The 24,744-nt window shown below is 29.4% G+C and overlaps 1 protein-coding gene across 3 annotated transcripts in view; it reads left to right on the top strand.

Moving 5' to 3' along the window:
* Positions 1-24,451, top strand: part of LOC111034020 (putative inorganic phosphate cotransporter) — an 83,757-nt gene extending 59,306 nt beyond the window's left edge. For 2 of the 3 annotated variants that reach the window (XM_022315037.1, XM_022315035.1), the window contains exons 3-9: positions 1,155-1,400; positions 2,671-2,758; positions 4,067-4,293; positions 8,528-8,677; positions 8,925-9,057; positions 15,924-16,165; positions 21,627-24,451. In XM_022315037.1, the coding sequence (XP_022170729.1) occupies positions 1,155-1,400; positions 2,671-2,758; positions 4,067-4,293; positions 8,528-8,677; positions 8,925-9,057; positions 15,924-16,165; positions 21,627-21,824 (1,284 nt within the window). In that variant the 3' untranslated portion in view covers positions 21,825-24,451. The remainder of the gene's footprint in view (positions 1-1,154; positions 1,401-2,670; positions 2,759-4,066; positions 4,294-8,527; positions 8,678-8,924; positions 9,058-15,923; positions 16,166-21,626) is intronic. The other variant, XM_022315036.1, reaches the window with a different exon arrangement.
* Positions 24,452-24,744: the final 293 nt, after the last annotated feature.

Below are 24,744 nucleotides of genomic sequence, written 5' to 3'. Positions count from 1 at the left end.
TGCTGTTATCACTCAAAATTTTCACCGTCGAAAAATAAACTTTGATACGACGACTACATTTTGTAGGTACATGTTTGTAATATTATAATAACGGTACACTACTGCCGGCGATGGAACAGCGTGCAGTTTCACACGAAATCCTTTTTCGGAAAAGAAAAAATCTTACACGATTTTTAATATAAGTCGAAAAAGTTTTACCGATAAAAAATTATATTTACGAAAATCCGGTGGCGGGGGTACTATGAAAACTTTTTGTAATTCACTTGTAAGCGCCGCCGAACGAATAAATTATAAACACGATGTTTTCGAACGGTATTTCAATTTTGAACCACAGATTTTAGGGTAGTATTATATTTTTTACTAGTGAAAACTAGCATGCATTATTCTGAAAAATTAATCTGGCTTTTGATAACATCGAATAGGCATCACAGCTATTTCTATTTTATAGTTCAATGTCATTTTTACAAAGGCTGAAGACATCAGTAATTAACTTAAAATTACATTATATTATAAGCTCAAAGTGTAAGAATTTAATCTTCACTTGAAAACTACAAGTCATTTAAGAAACGATACTTTTTTTTAACTAACTGAAATTTTAAATAATAATTAATTAGGTACGATGTTTAAATCTAATGTTATATAATATTTGCTAATTAATTTACACATATTATGATGTACATAATTATTTGTACTTATAAATGAATATAGTATATTAGTCTAAAAATAATTTAGGTACTATGCGTGTAAAAGAACTCAAATTCCGTTTTAAATAATATCATGAAAGTAATTTTTACACGTTTTTATACTGATTATTTATATTTTTTTATTCTGTTTTTAATTGTACTAATACCTACCTACGAGTATACCATTCAAAGATAATTGATAATTTGTACCTATCATAATAAGAACTCATGACATATGAAACTTACCTCATCAATAGTTTTTCTTTGAAATTATTTCTTTAAGTATCCATACCTACCTATAGTCATCAATATAAAATTCCGTTAAAAATTAAAATGTTTTTTTTTCTCAAAACTGCAATATAGCATTCAAAACTCTTTTATAATTCGTCGTAATCGATAATAGCTATAAATATATCAGTAATATCACTTACAAATACATACAATATTATAACAATGCGTTTATTATTTCAGAGCATGTCCAACGAAGGATCATTCTTGTGGAGCACATCCCAACAGGGCTATGTGCTCAGTTCGTTCTTCTACGGCTACGTCATAACGCAGATACCGTTTGGGATACTGTCAAAGAAGTATGGCGCCAAGTATTTCCTTGGCGTCGGCATGCTCATAAATTCGGTGTTCGGCTTCTTGGTGCCGTTGTCTGCCAACTTCGGCATTTTTTCACTGATCACCATACGTTTCATTCAGGGGCTCGGAGAAGTAAGTATTTGGTGGCAAAAACGACCACGAGATATTGTATATTTTTCAGAATATTAGTTTATGATAGTTACCTGTATAGGCTATAGGAATAATGACCACGAAATTAAAAATATCGTATTTAAAAACATAGGCCAAGCATTAAAGTATAGTTAGCTACTTTTACGGGTAAAAGCGAAAATAGGTGAAATCATATTATTTATATAATTACAATATGCACCCAACTCGTCTGCATATGTACCTCTGCTCGATAAATATTAATTGCGTTTTGATTTTTTATTGTGATTTTTATTTATTTATTTTTTTGTGGGCGGAGGAATAAAAATATGGTACGTACACATTTTTAGAATCCCAAGAGTGGCCGCTGGAAGCGAGCGTCCTACAACAGCAGTTGTTGGTGGGATAAAATATTTAACGCTATGAAAAATGTATTCTTTTACCCAATTGGATACGAAATGTAATATATTATGGAAAACATTCAAACCATAGAAAATGTTTTCATACGTGTTTATGCAATATGCGTTGGATGGATTTTTTTTCCCTATTTCCTATAATTGATGTGGGTAGGATTTAGCAGAAGATCTAGATGGCGCATATGGTTCCAAATGGTTCCCACGGGGGTTTTAAATATTGAAATGTGATAAATTTAACGACTTTTTTACCCTAACTTTGTCGGATGATTGAAATCATAATGCACGCATATCTAAATATCTATTTTATACCACCTGTATGCACATTTAAATTTATATGTTTGGTCTTAAATCGAACGAACAACGAAAATACAAACGCACTACAATTATTTGCGCATTGAAATGTTATTATTTTTCTATTTTAATGAACAACTAAATTATACACAATTATTATTTCGATAGTAGTTTCTTCTACATAAATATATACATATAAATTCACCAATCATACTATTTCTCCATCCAAACATATTCTGTTATCAAACTGAATAATATTATTTATTTTTCAATTACCGAGTTGTTGATTCGAGGTGGGTGTCCATTTATATACGAAGTATACGTGACCTAGTTTTTGCTTTTGACGTTTACGAAACTTAGGGTTAACAGACGTTTCTTAAATTTCGAGCTATCATGCTCCGATGGCACATGGTGTTAATTTCGCAAAAATGGTGTGCGCACCAATTTAGCGTGGTTAGGAAAACGGATTAATGACCGTATATATATTACCTACCTTACTCTTTAACTATAGACCGAATTTTATTTTTCAAACGTCTAATAGACTCTAATGGTTGTTTGTTTTTTTCCAGGGTCCCATAGTTCCGTGTACTCACGCATTGCTCGCAAAATGGATCCCTCCGAACGAGAGGAGCCGAATGGGAGCATTCGTTTATGCAGGTATGTTACTGTGCTTATACAGCCAATTTATGTACAACCAAATAATATTACTATACGCATGCGTATAAATTGGATCCGTATGATAATACAAGTCTAATTTCAAAGGGTAAATGCAAAAAAATATATTGTGGTTTTGTATGGTTCTTTTATTAACTTGGCTCAGCAGGAGAGCAAGACATATCCTATTTTTTTCGGTTGTTTCAATATTTTTAAACTACATCCTAAATCCTAAATATTAATCATAAACAATCCACCTTCTTTATGAAATATTAGTGAAAACATAAAAGAATACATATTGTTACGTTAAGTCCGTGTATAGAACCTAAATACTAATAGCCATATTACCAAGTAAAAGTGTTAAATACAAAACAAACCTTATACTCTGATATGCAGATTTTTTTTACACAATTTTATAAAAGCCTTTATAAAAATGTTTTCTTTAACAGGACGCATATTATTATAGCATGATAAAAAAAACATCAATGATAATAAAGAGAGAACTACATTTTTAAACGCGTGAAACAACAATGGGTACTTGTAGGTGATCTCGTTACAAACGTTAGTGGGGACCTTTACAAGTATAATAATATGGTCGTTATTCTCGGTTTTTTTTCAACTTTTACATTATAACTTAATCCCTAAAAGAGTTAAACTCATTAAAGTGACACATTGAAATATCCTGCTGAGTCATCCCGGTTAGCTTAAGCGTATATTGAAGTCGTGTTTATTTAATCCTAAATATATGGGTATGCTTAAATACTTATTCAACTAACGTACAGTATACTGAATAGGCGTATACATACTGTGTACTTTGGTTAATTTATAACTTACTAGGTAGTATTTTTATGTTTGGTTTATTTTTCGAAACGGCTGTACACAAAAGATAATCACAACACACACATTTTTACCTAAATTGTTTGTACATAATATGTAATGTGTACCTACAATTTTTGACTTTTTTTTAATCTAGATTTTTAAGACAGTATTAATTACATGTTAATTACTTAACATTTCCATGTGTAAAAAACTATTGTTATATGGTCACTAATCACAAAATATTGAAATCCATACGAAACGATTATAAGTTATGAGTTACAACATTCTAATGTTATTTCAATACATCGTCACTCGGGTTATACATATAATAGGCCTGTGGCTTAATTTATATCCTATTTCAGGTACGTACAGAGTTGGTACTCGAGTGCACCGATTCCGAGATTAGACGATAGAATATTATATCCTCGGGCTAACAGTATTATAATATCAAATAATTAAATTACAATTTCGTTTATATTTTTTTTTTCGCAGGGGCTCAATTCGGCACAGTGATTTCAATGCCACTGAGTGGCGTGCTCTCGGAGTACGGGTTTGCCGGAGGATGGCCATCGATATTCTACGTGTTCGGTGCAATCGGCACCCTGTGGTCTGTCGCATTTTTGTGGCTCGTGCACGAGGACCCCGAATCTCACCCCACTATACCACACGACGAGAGGAAATACATTATTAGTTCCGTTTGGGGAGCTGCCGGTGTGTCCGTGAGTGTATTACAACTATTTTGGCGCGCTTGGTAGAACGGCAATAACAATTAAACGACCAGAATTTATGGGTTTTCAGATGATAAAATATATAACATACACACACGTCACAAAGTACTTCAGGCACATATACACACCCTCGTTTTGACCACTGACCCCCTGACGCTCTGCACACCCACGTCCCAACTCGTCCATCCCGGGTGGTTGTGTAATATTTATGAAACTCGTGTCGGTACCGTACACGCCGAACACAAGAACCGACGTGTAAATAATAATTAATTAAAATTCTATCGGACGTAGGTATTATTTACTCGCAAAACACGGTCGTCGGCTCTGCGGCGTTATAATTAATAATATTATACAATATAATATTCCTACCAAATACTATCCAATGTTATACTATTTTATCGTGCATGGCTGGTACCTATATACCGACGATATATTATAATTTATAATGTGCATCGCGATCGTTGTGAAATAAAACTTAATAGTCGTCGCAGAGCCTATATTACATTATTATGCACGAATACGGTCGTATACAATATAGGTATGTACGTTTTCGTTTGATATTTTGTTATAAAATAATATTATGTGGCAATATACTATATTCTGCTGCGAACAGTTTATCTTTATTATTATTATTATTATTATTAATGACGTATTAGATTACGAGATTTACATCGCATTCGACACTACACTATTTATGTACAAACCACATTACTCGTTCGGTGGGCATATTTCTCTGTTTGCCATTTTAATTAATGTTTACACTCGCTATAATATTTTCTTGGCTCTTGACATTTTATCACTTTTTTTTCAAATTTCTAAAAAATAACAACGTAATAATTCAATTGCAGACATAAATTATAATTAACTTCTAATTACGAAATCCGTATAGTATATTTTAACGTATCGAATGAGATCAAACGGGTTAAGGCTATATAATATAATATTGACGTTTACAATGTAACGTGTATTTAATAATATGATTGAGCACACAAAACGCAGAAACTTTTTGGTGTTTAATAAGATTGCTTTTATTACGATATTCGGATTGACACGAGCTTAACGTTTTTCGCTCGATGTGCACAAAGTAGCTTATACAAATATTGTTTAGTCTTATTTTTTGCGTTTCGTATATTATATTTTGTTCCATAGTTCTATACACACAAATAACACACTCTTCTTGCCAGTTCTTGGTCATAATTGTTCACAATGTATTCAGTCTAACAATAACGATTATTAATAAAACTAGGCTTGTTGACGAGTGTTTACGACATACTTAAAAGAAATAAAGAATGTCTCGAGGTGGAAGTAAGTTACAAGTTTATATATAATTGACAATTTCTGTACTTAACGATTTTGTCACTTTCTTATAGCTTCGATAATATTTTTAATAGTTAGTGTTATTTAGTACCTAGCTATAGTCCTATTAAAATGTAATATAAAGTTTTAAAAAAAATATGAAACAAATAATATTTTACACATTTATATTATTTTAGTTTATTCGTTTTTTATAAAAATATTAAAAATTACTGAGTATGAAAGTGTTTGGATTTTATTTCATATTATAATTTGTCAAGGCTTAATATTAATTGTTGATAATGTTTTGATGTAGGCATTTATCTTTCTATGTGTCAAACACTATAAATCAATTTCCAATAACTAATGAATTGCATTTCAGCCTATAAATGAATCAGCTTATTCGGAATTTTGCATACAATAAATTCGGAAACATTACGAAACGCACAACCCAACCATCTTTATTCGACATTACAACAAAATGTACAATTTGTTAAGTGAGTTACAGCCAGTTATCTCCTATTGACGAATCCCTTACCCGCACGAGATATACAATTTATTTATCTCTATTGGTAGTAGTTCGTTTTTATCGAAATTGTTTTAAATTAAATTACCTGTCATAATTATTATTATTTTCCGCGTGGAACAAAACCAACTACCGTTGGCAGTTTGATAGGCTGAAAGGAAGTTCGGAGCGCATTGAATTATGCTGAAGAGTAATTGATTGAAACAATATACCTGCCCGCGAAACGCCATTATTTTGAATATTGATAAATTGTTAAGGGTTTTTAAACAAATTAGTAAGGTACGTTCGGAATAGGAAATTATGTTACGTGCACACGATGCGTCCGTGTGTCAACGTTTATAATATTATAATTCAAGTCTATTTATTTCATCCATTATAGTTTTCTACAGTAATTTATGTACAAACAAAGTGTAAAAACCTCACCTGACTAAATTTGAAAAATATTGTCTTACTACACTTTAAGTATCTAATTCACAAGTGTCTCCTTTTTATTATTATTTATTCGCTTAACGTTACACATTTTTAAAATATGATAAACCCTTTCATCAACAAAAAATTACTTTTGATATCACGTTTAAGTATGAAATTTCCTTTCTGAGCGTTTCTCTTCACCGTAACTCTCTGTATATATATTATACAAACACTCTGACAGATCCAACGGTAAGAGAAACACCTCCGTTCATTATTTATTTATGCTCTGGGTATCAACTTGGGCGCGGGCGGCAGAGGGTTAAATTTATCAGCGTCCTGAATAACGATATTGTTTATGTTGTTCTTGGGTTATGATTTTTTCTTTCGTTTTTAGCTTCTATGCGGTTTTATCATATTGTTAATTTTTTATCTTTGCTTGTAATTTAATTTCCCAAATTCACCGTATCTCCTACATTGTGGTGTCTCGACTAGCGAATCTAAAAACGGATTTCATGAATAAAATATATTTTAATCTGATACAATTTGTTACACGATTCAGCCAGTCACCTTGTTTTGAATTTTCACTGATTGTTTATTCAATTGTTTTCTCACAATAATTGTTTTTGGTATTTATTTAATGCTTGGTTATAATTTATGGATTGAAATAAAACTTTTAAGCTATCGTTATTTTTCCGTTTATTTTAATTGTTTAATCTTTCACATTACGAGTGGCTTGAAGATGTTTTTCGTAACGATTTATATAAATAATGTTTTACAAAAAAAAATATGTAGGTCCTCACGAGCTATACGAAGATTCTTGAAAAGCACAAATACCTTGTGAATAGTATTATTTTAAAGAAATTTTTTTTTTTAAATGATGGTTGTTTAAATTACTTAATATTTGTTTTTGCAGATTTTAATAATATGTTCATTGAAAGAGAAAGTTATGTAACTATAAATATTTTTGCTAAAATTGAAAAAAAAAATAACTTCAGTAATAACTTTTGATAAAGTGAAATATTAATGTAAAAACTTATAGGCTTCATCGTTAAAGAAAAATTATAAACTATTTACATTTCAGCGTATTTATTATCTCAACATTTCTCATGATGACTGTATAATTAACATTTTATTTGCATTTAATACAATTTGTTATTTATTTTTTGCTTTTATGTAATTATTATGCATAATTTTTTTTACATAAAATATTTCTTTGAGACTTTGTTTATTTATACAGAAATTTGTTATTCAAAGTTATGTACAATGTTAATTAAACTATTAATTGGTACATATTATACCTATATAAAATACCCATATAAAGAGTGTACCCTAAAAGGAAAACCAAATAAAACTCTATAATTTATTCCTCAAATAAATACAATATACCTCGGGAATATGTATATTTTGTTTCGTAAAACTATACATATTATGCAACTTAATCTGGAACTGTTCGTATAAACGTTTATGATTACACAAATTCAAGAATATTTTTTAATTTTGCATATTATTAAAATTTTGTATTACATACCAACTCAATGTATTTGTTTGTCATTAAATACGTAGGTACCCAATGCAAAAAAAAAAATACATACATGGTTGACCCGAGTTGATATTATAAGATACATGGATTAAGATACCTACTACTCGGTATATTATTATGTTATTATGAAATATGTCTGAAAAACGAATTGTTTGTTTTACCTATAATTTAAAAACATAAAAACAAAATAGTTCTTGCTTGGCAGTAACGCACTCGCAATAATAGTCAAGCGCAAGTGTGCGGTATTATTATTTGTATTTCGTAAATAATAATATGCAATCGGGATGGGACGTCTCGGGCGATGGGTTTTTGGCCGATCCTTACGCGGGCTACGAACTCTACAGCACGATAGCATGCATATAATAATAATAATAATAATAATAATATGTTATTGTTCGGCGCAACTTTCAGAAACGCAATCTCCTTTCTCTGAACTCGTTGTTTTTATTTTCTAGTCTCCCCCCGTGCCGTGGAGAAGTATATTAAAGTCGGCTCCGTTCTGGGCCATATTGGTCGCTCACATGGGTCAAAATTACGGATACGAAACGCTCATGACCGAGCTGCCGACTTTCATGAAACAAGTGTTGCACTTCAATATAAAAGCTGTAAGTATATACAACAGTAAAATACTATTTTATAATATGAGATTGCCAAACGTATATATTATGTAAACATAGGTACTCCACTGTACAATGCTATGTACATATTATGGGACACTATAGCTATATATTACATGCCTGTGGGAGGGTAATTTATTTCATTATCGTTGTTTTTATTGATTTACCTATTATACTTGTAAGCTACCACTACGGTTATCGATAAACCATACCATCCGTTTGTTGTTTTTTTCAGAACGGAACGTACTCATCACTGCCGTACCTCGCCATGTGGGTGTTCTCGATGGTGGCCAGCCATATAGCCGATATGATGATCTCCTCCGAGAGGTTCACGCACACTGTCACGCGCAAAATCGTCAACACTATCGGTAAGGATCACACTATGTAATATTTACCTACCACTATATTTTTTTTGTCTCGTTCGGCCAATGAAGCGTAATGACATTACGTGACTTTGAATATTATTATATGTTCATGGTTATAATAACGATATAGGGGTATCTGACTAGTGATATTAAAATGCGACGTCGAAATGGCGCGGCTTGCAGATAGCGGGCGGAATGTTTGAATATATTGACCTTTCGATCTCCACCGGGTAACGTGCAATGGGTTAGGTACACATTATAATGCGTATACTATATATACGTAGTGACTAATTTAATTGACCGGGTTTTCGCGGCGAATTGCTTTTTATGACCTTCGGCGCGATTTTATACTAAATAAATAAACTAATAAGGCGGTAAACCCTCGGAAAGAGTATTCCGCCAAGGTTGTAATATGTTTGTAAAGTGTGGACCGTATCGAGGAGGCTCGGTAAAGAACAAGCCTTTTAAAGTCTTTGAAGTCTTAGAGCTCGTCAAATTATAATGCACGCGTGTGAAGCATTCTGCAACATTTAAGCGCATGGAAAAAGTTTGGAAGGGAAAATATAATATTGCAGCTGCAGAAAAAACGAGAAATGTTGGTCTACCGTCTTCATTGAGTTTAATTTATTTACTAGGTTCATAAAAAATTCACAAGTCCAGGCAAAACATGGTTTCCGAGTAAGAAATTCTAAAATATTGATGACTAATCGACAATCGTTAGTAATTTAACATTGTATGATAAAATTGTCCGTACATTTGTCTTTTCCCTGTAAGCATAAATTTATAATAAATTTCATACAAATTCAGCGTATAATATATTATTATACTCGGGTAACCGATATTTTATTTCAATGATCGGAAATCGAGTAAAAATTGTTATTCGTGTTTCCGTCCGCATACAGGATGGTTCATCAAGCAAGCTCACGGCTCACCCAAATGTTTTCGTAACAAGTTTATTCAAATATTGCTTTTTTTCAATTGTTAGATATTATATAAGATATAGGTGTATACTTTTTATCAAATTTTCAAATATTTACAATTTTACAAATAACATCTATAGTGAGTGTCCTGCAGTGACGATATTAACTTTTTTTTTCTTCAAATTTTCTAGTTAGTACACCGCAACCGTTATAACTGTACCTACATTGTTAAGCTGAATATGCTATTTTCAGAAATTTTGATGAATCAAAATCAACGCGTGTTTAACGATCACTCTGTATACCATATATATATATAATATTTATACCTTATTACTATTTCTATTACCTTATTATACTAGAACGTGCGTGTACTTTCGTACTGTAGACATAGGACCTATATAAAGAAAGTACATTATTTTGAGATATTATTTCGACTTGCGGCTATATATGAGTACGTGCATACCATATTCAAGTAGGCAAATGCAAATATATGGTTTCGTGAAAAAAATAGTCATGCATTTAAGGTATCATTATCGCCTTTCCGTGACATATTGTAGTTATCTAACGACGCGTCTATGAATGTCATTTTTCCATTCGCAGACACGCCTTTATATACCCAACCCACGCCCGAATCGTTATTTAAAACGTTCAACGTACAAAACAACAGATATTATAATTACTATTTTGTCAATTGTTTGACGGTCTAAATTTAATTCGCTTTACAACGCAATGGTGGGCAAATTCGCTTGGAAAAATAACTACTTAGGTTCTTGCTTACTTACCCATAAGCTGACCGGAGATTTATTGTTCCACGAAAATAAATAGGATTTAAAGTTACTATTTCGTAGCTGACTAATTTATTAAAAAAAAAAAAATAATATCAAATCACTGAGGGGTCAAATTATTGTGTGGAATGTGGTCTTGAGCGTTGTAGTTTTTGAGGATAAAATGTACAGTATCACAATGATTTATAGTGGCTTCATGTCACTTGGTAGAAAACGAATGTCGGTCACTAAAAACATCAGGTAAAAGGAATCCATACAGAAACGATAAAAATAAATTTAATAGTTAATACCTAATTGTAATTTTTTAAACATTTATGATTACGTTTAAAGCGTACGCGATTTGTTTACAGAACAATATATTTAGCTCAGATTTCGAAAAAAAAAATGTTACTAGTTGAAAGCAAATTCCTACCTATGTAATTACCCTTACCATGCACAAAATTATTCTACATGATTCTTGTCCAATGCTAGTCTTGCAGTGACGACAAAGGAGTATCTAACTGCAGTTGTGGGTAGTCTTAACTGTAATCTTAAAATGTTGATTATAATAGTGCAGCCCAAGGGAAATCACTAATGGAGCAAACCAAAAAAAAAAGAAATCACTTCACATTAAATAGATGGCGTTTAGGAATATATATACTTTTACAATGTTGAGTTGTCATCATAGATATATAACCTATATATGCATATATATATATATAGATAATGTTTCAATAGTACAGTATGGAAAATAAACAATGAGAAAACATAAATACAAAGGATATTTTGACAGTCTGCATAATATTATACATTAAAATGTATATTACGAAAGTTAGATCATTTTCTAAAAAAATATGCACTCGTAATACTAACTATTTTGAGCAGTTATTTGAAAAGTCCTTTTGTTCCTAACTATAGCATTGAATGTAATTAAAAAAACAAAAATGATCATAAAACATCATATTTATTTGTGGTAATACTCAATAAATAATCATTGATGTATCAATTTTTTTTATTGAATAAAACACGTGGTAGGAAGTTCTCTCGACGATAACGTCATTTCAATCATTTTTTTCTCTTATTACTTCTAGAGATAGAAAGTATAATAGAAGAAATATATAACCGTATAATAGAGATTTATAATCTCGAAGTCTTAAAGTTTGAAGAGCATTCAAATTGTCTACAGAGTTCAAGTTTATAATTTAATCCGGGTCTACTATTGTGCTTGCTGGTAACTGAGACTTATTAATTTATCTATAGTAAATATTTTAATGACTTTAACGTATATGATTTTATACTCCGTTTTTATGAAAATCTCTTGAAATACGTTCATTTTGATCATATATTGTTATATTTGTTGTGTAAGACAACGCACATATAATATTTACGGACATTTTTTTAATAGACATCATTTATCATAATAATATTATGTGTGATATTCTTATAGCAAATTTAACACACATAACAATATTTATTTTTAACTAATTTAAGTATCAATTCCTTTTAAAAGCTTAGTGATTTAATTTCAATTTAAATATATTTAACTAAATTTTAATCGAATAATATTATATTATGTAATAATAACGACATGATATGGCAACCAATTTGTCATGTACCATACACATTACACAATGATTCATCTTAGCACTTCCAATTTAAATTGTTCAGTTAAGCATAAGTCGCTGCATTGCATTTTTCGTGTGTAATGTCTCCAAAAATGAAGTTATTATATTTATTTCCATTTTTTATGATTCCTTTTTTGTTATAAGAAAACTGCAGAGTATGAAATATTATATTTTGCATTGCATGTTACTATATTACACATATTATATAATACATAATAATATGATGCACATAATATAACACGTTATCAATTTATTCAGTATTTCAGTTTAATTAATGCACAATATCCAAACACAAGACTGCTGTCGAGACATAAGATTAATTAATAGTTGTTTATTTGAGGGTATTACTTTTATTTGTTTGTCTTTAGACCAAATATTCTCTATTATTCTCTCTGTTTTCTTTCTTCCAAACACGATAAATGATTATCACACTTGTAATAATTAACCCTGCCACGACCGGCGAACTGGAAATATTTACAAACCATCATAAATAAAAAAATATATTTTAATTTCCTTTTTTTTCTTTTGATAAAACAAACAAAATAACCGTCAACAGTCAACACAAATATTAAGTGAATTATTTAAGACGGTATTGGTATATAAGTGCCCTACATTTTTGGTATTCTCAGTTAAAGTTGACCGCGTGTATTATAATGTTATATTTTATCCGATAATAAATTCAAGCCCATAAATATGCTTTAACTGTTTTTTTTTTAAGATTATAATATAAAGACAATATTAATTCATCATTTTAATTTTAATTAATTTAAGACTAGTTAAATATATCCAGAAAACATATCCAATACAACATTTTTAGGTACCAAGTATGATTTTATTAGAATAAATGTCTGTTATGAGACATTATTATTATTAGACATAATAAATACTATCTACAGATTACACTAACATTTACAGCATTTTATGAAAATGTTCATGTCATTTTTAATAGATGAATTCAAAAATATATTTGTTTACTATCGCACGCATCCTTACATAGGAAATATACCTAATTATTTCACTTACTTACCCATAATAATATTTTTTAATGAAATCATCTCATCTTTTAAACATTTCGGTTAGGCCGGTTAACTTGATTTTGTTTGATGGTTTGTAGCATTCGATGAAAGGTTCTGAGTGGGGCTCATTTGCTGACAATGAATAAATCAAAGTTTGTGTATAAACGAATAGAAGCTTATTAAAAAAAAATGGACTGATGATTTTCAAAACTTAAATAAATCAAATCAACCCATCGTTTCAAAAAGTAATTAAATTCTTAATAGCTTGTCGCGCCTGATTTTCAAATAATAAATCTTTTAGCAACGTCCAAATTTTTATTTTTGTCGCTTTAAAAAAACCATCTTATTTATTTTCCTAGTTTTTTCTTTTTAACTAAATACAAAATAGTTGAACATTTAGACATTTTTTAATTATTATTATTATTATTATTATTATTAATTATTCTAAAAAAACCATTGTATCAAAAACAAAAACATATATTTATATATATATATATTTACACTGGCATATGAGAAAAATATAATAACTTGTAAAGAGTACACAATTACTCATAATTACCTATACAAGATTTTAAATTAAGACTTATACTATAAATAAATAATATATTGCATAGTAAAAAGCCGCATCCTGAACTTCATACAGAGTGTCCCACCAAACATGCTTACCACTTTACCATTTTCCTTTATATTGATTTTATAATATTATGATTTTTATGATTCTAAGTGTACTCAACCACTATATTTTTAAATATTTAGAATGTTATTCAATTTTTAAGATAGTCCTCTGTGGTGGTATACAATTTTTTTTCAATCAAAACCATAGTTTTTATTGTAAATTGTTATCCAGATGGTTATTCTGAAAACATTGACGCATCCCAATCGAAATTTGAAACCATAGTTTCCTAGTTATTACATTTACGGTACTGTTTATAATAATTTGTGATAATAGATTGAGAAGATTGAGTGGGTTATGATGATTTGAAAATTTTAGTATTCAATATTAATTTAATCAAATATTGTATAATTTGTAAAAATTGTCCGAGTATCGAAGTATAATAAGAACTGGACTAAATGTTACATATTTTTTATATTTTATAAGGATTGATAAGAACTGTATTATCATTATCACAATGGTTTAATAATTTAGAGACTGTTCGAATTTTGATTTAGATGCTTCAAAATTTACATGAAAAGTATCTGATTAACAATTTACAGAAAACAATATTATGGTTCTTGTTTGAAATAGAGAACACTCTTTACTAATTAAACGGTATAAATTATCCACTACACAAACTATATGGAAACGTGATATCTTAGTTGTACTTACCAAAATGTCAACAAATGATAAAATTATCATTTTAGTAAATCACCCCGATAATAATATACTACGTACCACCCAAAAACCCTGGTCAGACGACGACATTCCAAATGCAATGTGAAAAAGACATCAATCTTAAAATTATTTTCAGATGATACTGAATACTAATAAGGTGAATATTTCTATACGAGTGTCAACAAATTCTCAAATGGATACTATTTACTGTAGAGTAAAAACAAAAACCAATAAATATTTTCACGGGAAATTCGATAGTTTTTAATAGTTTTGTTTCCTGCCATGTGCATAAAACATTTTATGTAAGATACGTTATGTACATTTTGAAAATCGTGGTGTCATTTTAAATGGCCAATATTATGCCGTTGACGATGACACAGCGATGAGTTTAAAAAAAAATAGTGAGTTATATTATATCGTATATTATACTGCAGCAGTCGCCGCCGAGGTTATAATATCGTTAGCGACACGTTCGAAAAGCTAATTTCCGATCGGAGGTCGCTTTAATGATTTCCGATTACGGAGAGAAATTCGACGACGAGGCATCTGCTACTGCTTCTGCTGCTGCTGCTGCTGCTGCTGCTGCTTAACAGAATAAACACATTGTTCGACGACGGGTATATATACACTGTGGAGTGCTTGTATAACAGATAATATTATATAGCATAATATATTATATTGTACTGTGTAAGGGGTTTCCGTCGATGGCGCCGAATCTGCAATGTGTATACTATATATGCGTATTATATACGACGCCAATGGTTATTATCATTATTATTATTATCATCATCATCGGCAGCAGCAGCACCAAGCCCGACTTGAGTGTTTGTACACACTTAGGCAAACTATACGTCGCTTCACTTTCACCCCTATTTTTAGTAAACTCAAAAATTTAAATTTCCCCTACAAAAACGCTGTCCTAGGCGATCGACAGCCAACCCTTATTCTGGTCCCCTTGTTACATGCCTTCACCGATCCGATGTACGTAATTATTATTATTATTATTATTATTATTATTATTGATATTATTATTATTATTATTATTATTATTATTATTATGGCGTGCTCGCCTATATGATATGTGACGTCTATCGTAACTCGAGACGAGTGGGTCGTCTTGAAACCAGCCCCGGAAGGACGGCGATAGTTGAGATAATAATGATTGGGTCGAACTATTTGTTAATTTTTACTGTTCCGTCCTCTGTTTACAGGTCAATTTGGTCCAGCGATAGCGCTGATCGCCGCGTCTTACACGGGCTGTGACCCGTACCTGACTGTGGCCATACTCACCGTGGGGGTGGGTCTCAATGGCGCTATTTACTCGGGATTCAAAGTCAACCATCTGGACATATCGCCGCGGTTCGCCGGAATACTGATGAGCCTGACCAATTGTCTGGCCAACTTGGCCGGTCTGCTGGCCCCAATCGTCGCCGGCTACGTTATTGACAAAAGGGTAAGTGGAAAATTGTATTGTGTGTAACGATTACGGCGTTATAACGTCTTCTATTATGGTTGCGAATGTAATGCGCCGTAAAACCTTTTAGGGGAAAAAATGGTAAAAACTGAATAAAAAAAAAAATAAAAAAATTATGTTCCATTTGTAGGTTAGGTCTGTAGACGGGCACAATCAAACATTAATTTATATTTTTCTTCTATTATTTACTTTTAGATTCTGAGCGGAGCGATAAATGTATTGATTTTACAATCAATATTTTTTTATTTATTGCATTTGCGCTTATATTACTTATTAAATGCAAGGAAGAAGTTTAAAGTTTAAATTATTTGATATATCGATCTCGAAAGCAACGATACCAATAGAATAGGGAAAGAAAAAAATTGATATTTTTCCACGATTTCACATTCTTAATTATAAGTCTTATATTGTCCCTTCAGATCACCTCGATTTCTACCGCTTGAGTTCCTATAATGATATATCGAGAATCTTAAGCCCCAAAATCCATCAACTCTGAGGCCGGAGAATCTCTATTTTTCTTTTCAGTTGGGTTTTTGAGCCATCGATTCATTCGTTTGTTTTGTTTTTTCCTTCTTTGTCTTTGTGGCTTTACCCAATGACCGAACACAAAAGCTTAAAAAATAATTATGGCGTTTGGTGGCCTGGGGTATACGCACCTACCCACACGGAGGAAAATATATTTTTCAACTAATTACTGTATAGTTTCAGCGAGAAAACAACGTTTTAATTAAAAAGGTCTTTTTGTTTTTAACAAAAATTAATATTCAAGAGAGAAATACAAAAAATATACAAAAATCTACTTTGTATAATCTAAAACCTTCTTATAGTAGCTAATTCTTGTTGATTTTTTTCTTAGCATATCATAACGTTTATTTTTTTATATTTCATTGCAAAATTGTAATTTAAGTCATATAACATTAATATATTATGCCTACCTACATTGCAATGATCAATTATATTTTTCTTTTGCAATGAATTATACTGGCTGGACTATGTTAGGTACACAAAGAACCTTGGCATTTTAAAGCAATCGTAAATTATTGCATTAGTTTAATGATATATATATAATAATATGATTAAACATTGATGAAATAAAATAAATAATATATTTAAGGTTTTAGATATTTCAGGTATAAATATTTATCTATAAGTTCCGTTATTCAATAATATTGTATTGGAAAAAAACTTAAAATATGATTTTTAGTTAATATTGTATTAAAATGCTAAAAATAATATAGATATATCTAATAAATAGTAATAGAGATAAAAAATATAGACAATAATAACTTTTGATTCATAAAATTAAAAACTTCAAGTAGATATTTGAAAATAAAAACATTTATAGGTATTATGTTCAGGCCAGAGTGAGACTAATTGTGTGGTTAAAAATATAGTTTCAAAATTATAAAACCTTAAAAATATTTTAACATATTATTATTACGCCTAGAAAAAAATCAATATTATTAAGTTCTATATTCATTATTAAATTTGACTTAAATATTATGGCCTAAATTGTATTGTGTGCTAGTATTTGTCCATATCTCTGGAAAACTAATTGAAAATTCCAGATACAACTTTTTTGAAGTAGGTGCATCTTTGACAAAATTCCAATATAAAATATAGAAGCTACATAAAAACTTGAGAGTAGAACCCCAAATAGTATTAACTTTTAATAAAAATAAAACCTTACAATAAATGATCATAATATCGTGATTGTATTTCTATGTAATACATTTTAAAATACCGTTTATAAATATAGGAAACATTTTATTTCATCAATATACTAATAATATTTATTGCATTAAATTTTTGAACAGTTCATTACAAATGTGTGTATGTTTTAAAATGGATTTTTCTTTTTTTTTTTTTTTTAATGTACCATGATTAACGTAAATGGTACCTATTCCACAAAGACGTGTTTTGTACAGCGTTTTCGTGTAAACCTTCATACAATGTTTGCATGTTGAATAATACTTAAAAAAAACTACAATGTTAACCGACCCATATTAAAATGTTTAAAACTAGGTGAGGAATGAATGATGTATTTTATCTAGGATATCATAAATTTGCATTGAGCTCGTTCGATTACTACATTTTAACTTGCAGCAGTATGATGGATTGAAAGAAATAGTTGATATAATATATTTAATGTATGCAATGCACATACCCAATGGTATTTTATGTTAGTATAATAAGTTAATCTAAAATGCATCTTAGATAACTAAGACTAGAACTAGTTCAGTTGGGGCTCAGCGTCTTCTCGGAGAAAGAATAAATATCTTACATGTATATTGTATATTATATTATACATGTAATATGTGTAGGCGTATGTGTATTTAACCAAAGTACATACATTAAAATTTTGCTATACTGAATAGTAAGGATTACCGTCGCACTTCGTATAATCCACAATATCCTTAAGGCGTATAATATGGTACCTATGTTGCGAACTTTTAGTAAATGCATACAATAACACTGTATATAATGTGTATAAATTTGTATGTTTAAAAATGACTAATACAAATTTCAATTTTCAAAAACCATAAGCACCTGGGTATTAGATTAAGTTGAAACTACATAAATAGGTAGTTAGTAGCCAACAATTCTGCTAATCTATAAATAGCAATTATAATTATTGATTATTTTAACAGACATCATTAAAATACAATTAAACTCGACTTAATTTATTTTTAATATTAAGATTTATGAAAGAAAAAAACTATACTTATTTAATACAATTTTCTACATTGTGGTTTTTTTTTCACCAAATATTTAACAAAAATAATTTAGCCATGCAGTGTACTTTTTAAATACAATATAGTAAATTCGTATCGCGTGTTATATATTAAATAATTCTATGGACATTAAAAAAGTATATTTTTCTTAGGACTGTCTAACTTTAAAATTAAATACCATAATTAATTAAGCGTTGTATGTAAGTCATTTTAATAAATTTCAATAATTAATTTGATAAAAATTAAAAATCCATATTTTCGTAAGTTATTATTCCCATTAATAATAATTAATAATATTTTCTTTATTCTAAAGAATAATAATTGTTTACCACAATGAAGTTATCTTAACAATAGCTTAATGATGGGCTAATGGAAATATTAAGGCCTTGTACAAAATATATAATATTATTTACTATTGTTATATTATTCAGGAGCACTTTGCTTTGGATATTTTTTCATTACATACAAAATACAGTTAGAGTATATATCTTTTACATTTTAAAAATGATAATGCTGTTTAATAACAGCTTTATGTTTTATGTAGCATAATATTTGTATGTATAAAAAGATTTCCAAAATGCCTCGTTCAGAAAATTGAGGTTATATAAAATTATTTTTAAGTCATTGACTTATTTCTTTAAAAAAAAATAAAAATAAACACTTGTCATGGCAGTTACCCAGCTCTTCATTTCTTCATTCTTATTTACTTTAATATCAATTCTTTCGTTTTTGTGACATAAAGATCATATTTTATAAGACACAAAAACAGATTGGGGAAGACAGCACACAAAGCTGTGAAACGACAATTACTACTATCCTAACAGTACATTATTTTATATCTGACGATTAAATGTCGCCTGGAATCATTTGAACATAACAGTCATTAATTGTATTGTATTGGACATACACATATGTTATTTAATTACTTAACACATCCAGTACAAAAATAAAGTTCGATGTTTAATTTTGTTTTTGTTAATGCCAATATTATTGTTTTCATTTCCTGTACCATAATTTTTTAATTTAATTTTATTGTTTTCAAACACATTTGTTTTTAGTATACAGTGACTATTCTTTTCAAATTTTATTCCCTTGAATTGGTTAAAATGAATGATTTTATTTCATCGATCATTTACAAATCAATCATTATTTTTGTTATCCTCTCAAATGTACTGTTTAAATTATTGATAATCCCCTCCAAAATTATTATACTACTATCCTACTTAAACCTTATTTTAATTGCGCATGTTAAAATACTCATGTTTCATAGTAAAATGTCATGCCTTATTTGTTTTATCTCTCAGATCCGTGCATAACATAATTAGCAAATTTACGTTCAGCCGATCAAATTCTGCGTTGTTTGCTTTTATATTAGAGTTAATATTACAATTATGAGATTCACATCACTCGCTTTAAAATTAAAATACCAATAAAAGCCTTTGATGTACTCTAGATAATAGTACATTGCTTTGAACTTTGATAATAGGTCAATAAATCTATTCTAATACATTAAAACTAAAAATACAATACATTTGATCTGAGGACAGTAAATTTATTATGTTTTGATGGGAAACAAAATTAGTTCACTAATATCATCTTAAACGAATATATTCATATATAAATATTGTATTATATTATTATACAATACATTCATTGACATCACAATTTAGCAATCTCACTTAAAATTTAAAAATATAATTACCATAGTAAATATTCCCTATACGCATTTTTGAATTTACTATTTAAATTATTTGTGCACGTATTAGAATTGTTTAACCTACTACATTTTTTCTTTATTATCCATTTTTTGACAATTCCCAACTTGAAACTGATCATGTGGAAAATTCTAGTGAGCATTGAATAAAAACATTTTGTAACACCTACAACTGTAGAATTTGATCGTCTGAACTTTCATATTAGGTTTTAGTAATATTATTTTTAAGATGCATAGGTAGTCAAAACATTCGTCTTGTAGAGAAATCGAACAATATTTTCGTTGTCAAACTTATGCGTGACGAGTATGTGGTCTTTTCCACTCACACTCTGGTTTTTGAAAACGATATCGATATCGTTAGGCTTCTAATATGACCCCGAGAAGAATTTTAATTCATCAATGTATAATTTAATTCAAGATATTATTATCACACGTGGTATTTGTATATATTACAAAATATATCACTCAATATTCAAATTAGGACTGTAGTTAATCTGGTCTCTCCCGAATTACCATAGCAAATAAGAAACTTAACCCGAAATGACGACGACCCTTTAAATCCGGATTAAAAACGTCCGGATAACACCCAAATACAAACCCGAACCATGAAATAGGTATCCTATAATCTATAATGTGTAATAATAATTATATGTACACATTATTATACATTTTAATACACACAATACCCAATACTGTCGTGTTATAACCAAAAACGCAACGCACGGGCCCCTTAATACTGTTTATATGATATTATAATACCTACGTAATAATATGATAATATATTTTATCGTAATATCAATCGGTGTCATTGCTAGTCATACAATAACACGCCTGCCCAAATAGTACCCATATATTATAACAACACCAATACAATATATCGTTACGATAATATTATGACAAAATGTGAAGTACACTGTATAGTAATACAGGTGTACCTATATTGTTTTACTCTGGAATTAAATTTTCCTTTTGTGCTCGTTAATCGTTTCAGCCCACCCAGGCAGCCTGGAGAGTGGTGTTCATAACGTCGGCGGTTGTGTACATGGTGTGCTGTACGATTTACCTGGTGTTCGGCAACGGCACTCGTCAGCCGTGGGACAATCCGTCCAACGACCAAATGAACTTGGAGCACAAGAAAAACAAGAAGAAGAACAAGATGGCCATGGACATCGAGGACACCGTTCAGTGAACGGCGACTCTTCAACGTCGTCCCTTCACCGGTCAGCCCATATAACCAACAACCCTTGCCTCCCACCCCCTACCCAACTAACCATCCTACCATCCCCGCCCAGCCAAATCTTCAACCACCCCCATAACCTAACCGCGCGAATATCACCCCTATCGCATGTATGCATAATGTAATATTACCTACATAATATGAGCTGGCGCGTTTTTGTGCAAAAGTTTACAAGGAAAGCACACCGACCACGACGATACAATGTGCGTATAACGCGTGCGTAAAAGTATATGTGAGTGTGTGTATGTGTCTGTGTAAAAGTAAATATTGTGTAGGTTAATAAAAGAAAAAGTAAAGCACGTCTGTGAAAAGGTTTGAAATATACAAAAAAAAAAAGGATAATTCTTCGTAACGGTATATTATAATATAATATTGTTGATAAATGTATACACACTTTATTTATTATTTTGTTTTAAAAAAACTTAATTTTTTTTAGATTTACAATAAACTTACTCGGGTGTCGAATCTTGACACCATAGAAAGCACATTCTATTAATTATATTTATAATTATATTTTTTTATAATAATTATTAATGAATAATAAAAAAGTCGATGTTAGATCATTATTGTCTATTTTTAAAAATATAACTTATTTAATTGATAAATTATGAAAATAAGTTAAATTTTTCGTTCTATATATGACTATTTAGCTTTTTAATAAAAAAATTAAAATATATATGAAAAATTGTGATATTGTTAGAAGTATATTGTTGCTCCGGAAAAGTACATAGCCTGATGTGTTCTTGATTTTCTCAAAATTTATGTCTTCCCCATTTAAAAACATTAATATTATTCCCTCTCAATTTTCCGTTTATAATATTTCGATAGATTGTAAGTAAAAACGAGTAAACGCAATAAGATTGAAATATATATGATTTATTATGTAAATTAAAAAAGTGAAAAACTAAAAAAACATAATTTGATTATTATTATATGATCTTGTGTTCCTTCGACTAGCTCAATATATTCGTTGTTTTAGACATGCATGTTTTGAAAAAAGATGTGCAAAATGTAACTAAAAATTAAAATAATCTTAAGCAATAAATAAAATAGGTCATAATATTTGTTTCTCTGTAGGTGACATTTTTTGAGAGCGTGTACGGTGAACTGGGCATTTCACGAAAGGGGAAATTATGCAAAAATTTCTCATTAATTTCTTTCACATTTTGTCAGTATTTTTTTTTCACATATATATTATAAAATTATTAATTATATTATTATCACTGCATAATTTTTTTCCAATGTGATAGTTATTATATTTATTAAATTATTCGTTAAAAGATTTATTATTATAGTAATAAAGTTAAATTTTATGTTTAAGCGTCTGTTTCTGGATTATATATATTGTTGTATTCAAGTTTAGGATTTGTCGTTTAGTGAGAATGATAATATTACTGTTACAAATAAAAATAATTATAATACAATTTTTTAATTAAAAAAATATGTTATAATAGTTATTTATTAGAAATCCATTAAAAACGACTCTATGTACCATAAATGTTATAGAATAATATATATATATATAAATATATATATAAAGAGAATATTTAAAAAAAATGTATCAATTTTTTTTCCAAATTACTACTATAGCTGAGCCAATATAAGTTACCAAAAAAAAAAAAACAAAAAACAAAAAAAAACAAACAAAACTCAATAAACAGTATATGACGAGAAATTTATCTTAAATCACTGCTCTATCGAAATAAAAAAAACTATCAAATATAATATATATATTTATTTATAATATATATGGCTCATTATTTAGTATATAGTTTATTATTATCTTAACGTTACATGTTAATTTGTTTTTACCTTATCCTTCTATTTAACAGGGTAATAGTATTATTTAAATTTAGACCTAAATATTATATAGTACCTAATTCTTAAGTTCATACCATTGTCTGATGATAATGATGATAATATTATTATTATTATTATTACGTAGGATATTTATTTATTTTATTTAATTAATTTATTATTATTTTTTTTTTTTTTACCTTTAATTTGTATTTTTTCGCACGTTACTTAAGCACAGTTAATTTTTATCACTGACTTTCAAATTTTACTTATTACTAGCAAGTATATGATTATTTTTTTAACCCTTGTATATTGGAAATGTTCAACGATGACCAAAACAATTTTGTCTCCCGACCATGTCTGTCCATGTTGTACCAATATTATGTTAAGGTTCGCGCACGTACCGGTTACTAATTAATATCATTCATACAATTCGGACACGATCTATTTGGGGAGGAGGCATTATTTCGGAAAGAGAAACCTAGTCGTTAATTCAAATAATAACATGTATAAACAAACGATATACAAGGGTTAAAAGAATTACCTAATTATCTATTCAATTAATGTATTTTAAAAAGAAGCGCGACCCGATTTTAATGAACCATTTATTAATCCGAGACCACTCGCGTGCGATGCTGTATCGTACGTTTTACTGTACTTATACTGATATAAAATAAAACAAAATTAAATGACTGTTCATTAGTTGAAATTATGTGTTTATTATTGTTTAGGTTGTCAATTATTATTCTAGAAATAAATACATGAGTTGTCAATAACTGTTATTATTGTTGTTTTTTTGCATCCTAAAAAGAACCACCTCATTCGACGACGCAGTTGGTGACATTGTAATTGTATTGATAAAAAAAAAAACAATAGAGTGAATGCAACCTTACAAAAATATTGATAATATTTAAATCACAATATTGATCAATGAGTTTTATTTGCAGATACGTATCGCGATCCACTCACTGCGACTGAACATTTTTGAAATAAATTGCAAGACGGCAGTCGATACATGCGTGTGTTTGTCATCTTGGACATATTATATATACCTGCATCACATAGTGAGGTTAAT

The sequence above is a fragment of the Myzus persicae genome, unplaced genomic scaffold, assembly GCF_001856785.1.
Source record: "Myzus persicae strain clone G006 unplaced genomic scaffold, MPER_G0061.0, whole genome shotgun sequence".
Classification (NCBI taxonomy): domain Eukaryota; kingdom Metazoa; phylum Arthropoda; class Insecta; order Hemiptera; family Aphididae; genus Myzus; species Myzus persicae.
Note: the sequence above shows the minus strand (reverse complement) of the source record. Positions and strands in the feature narration are given on the sequence as shown.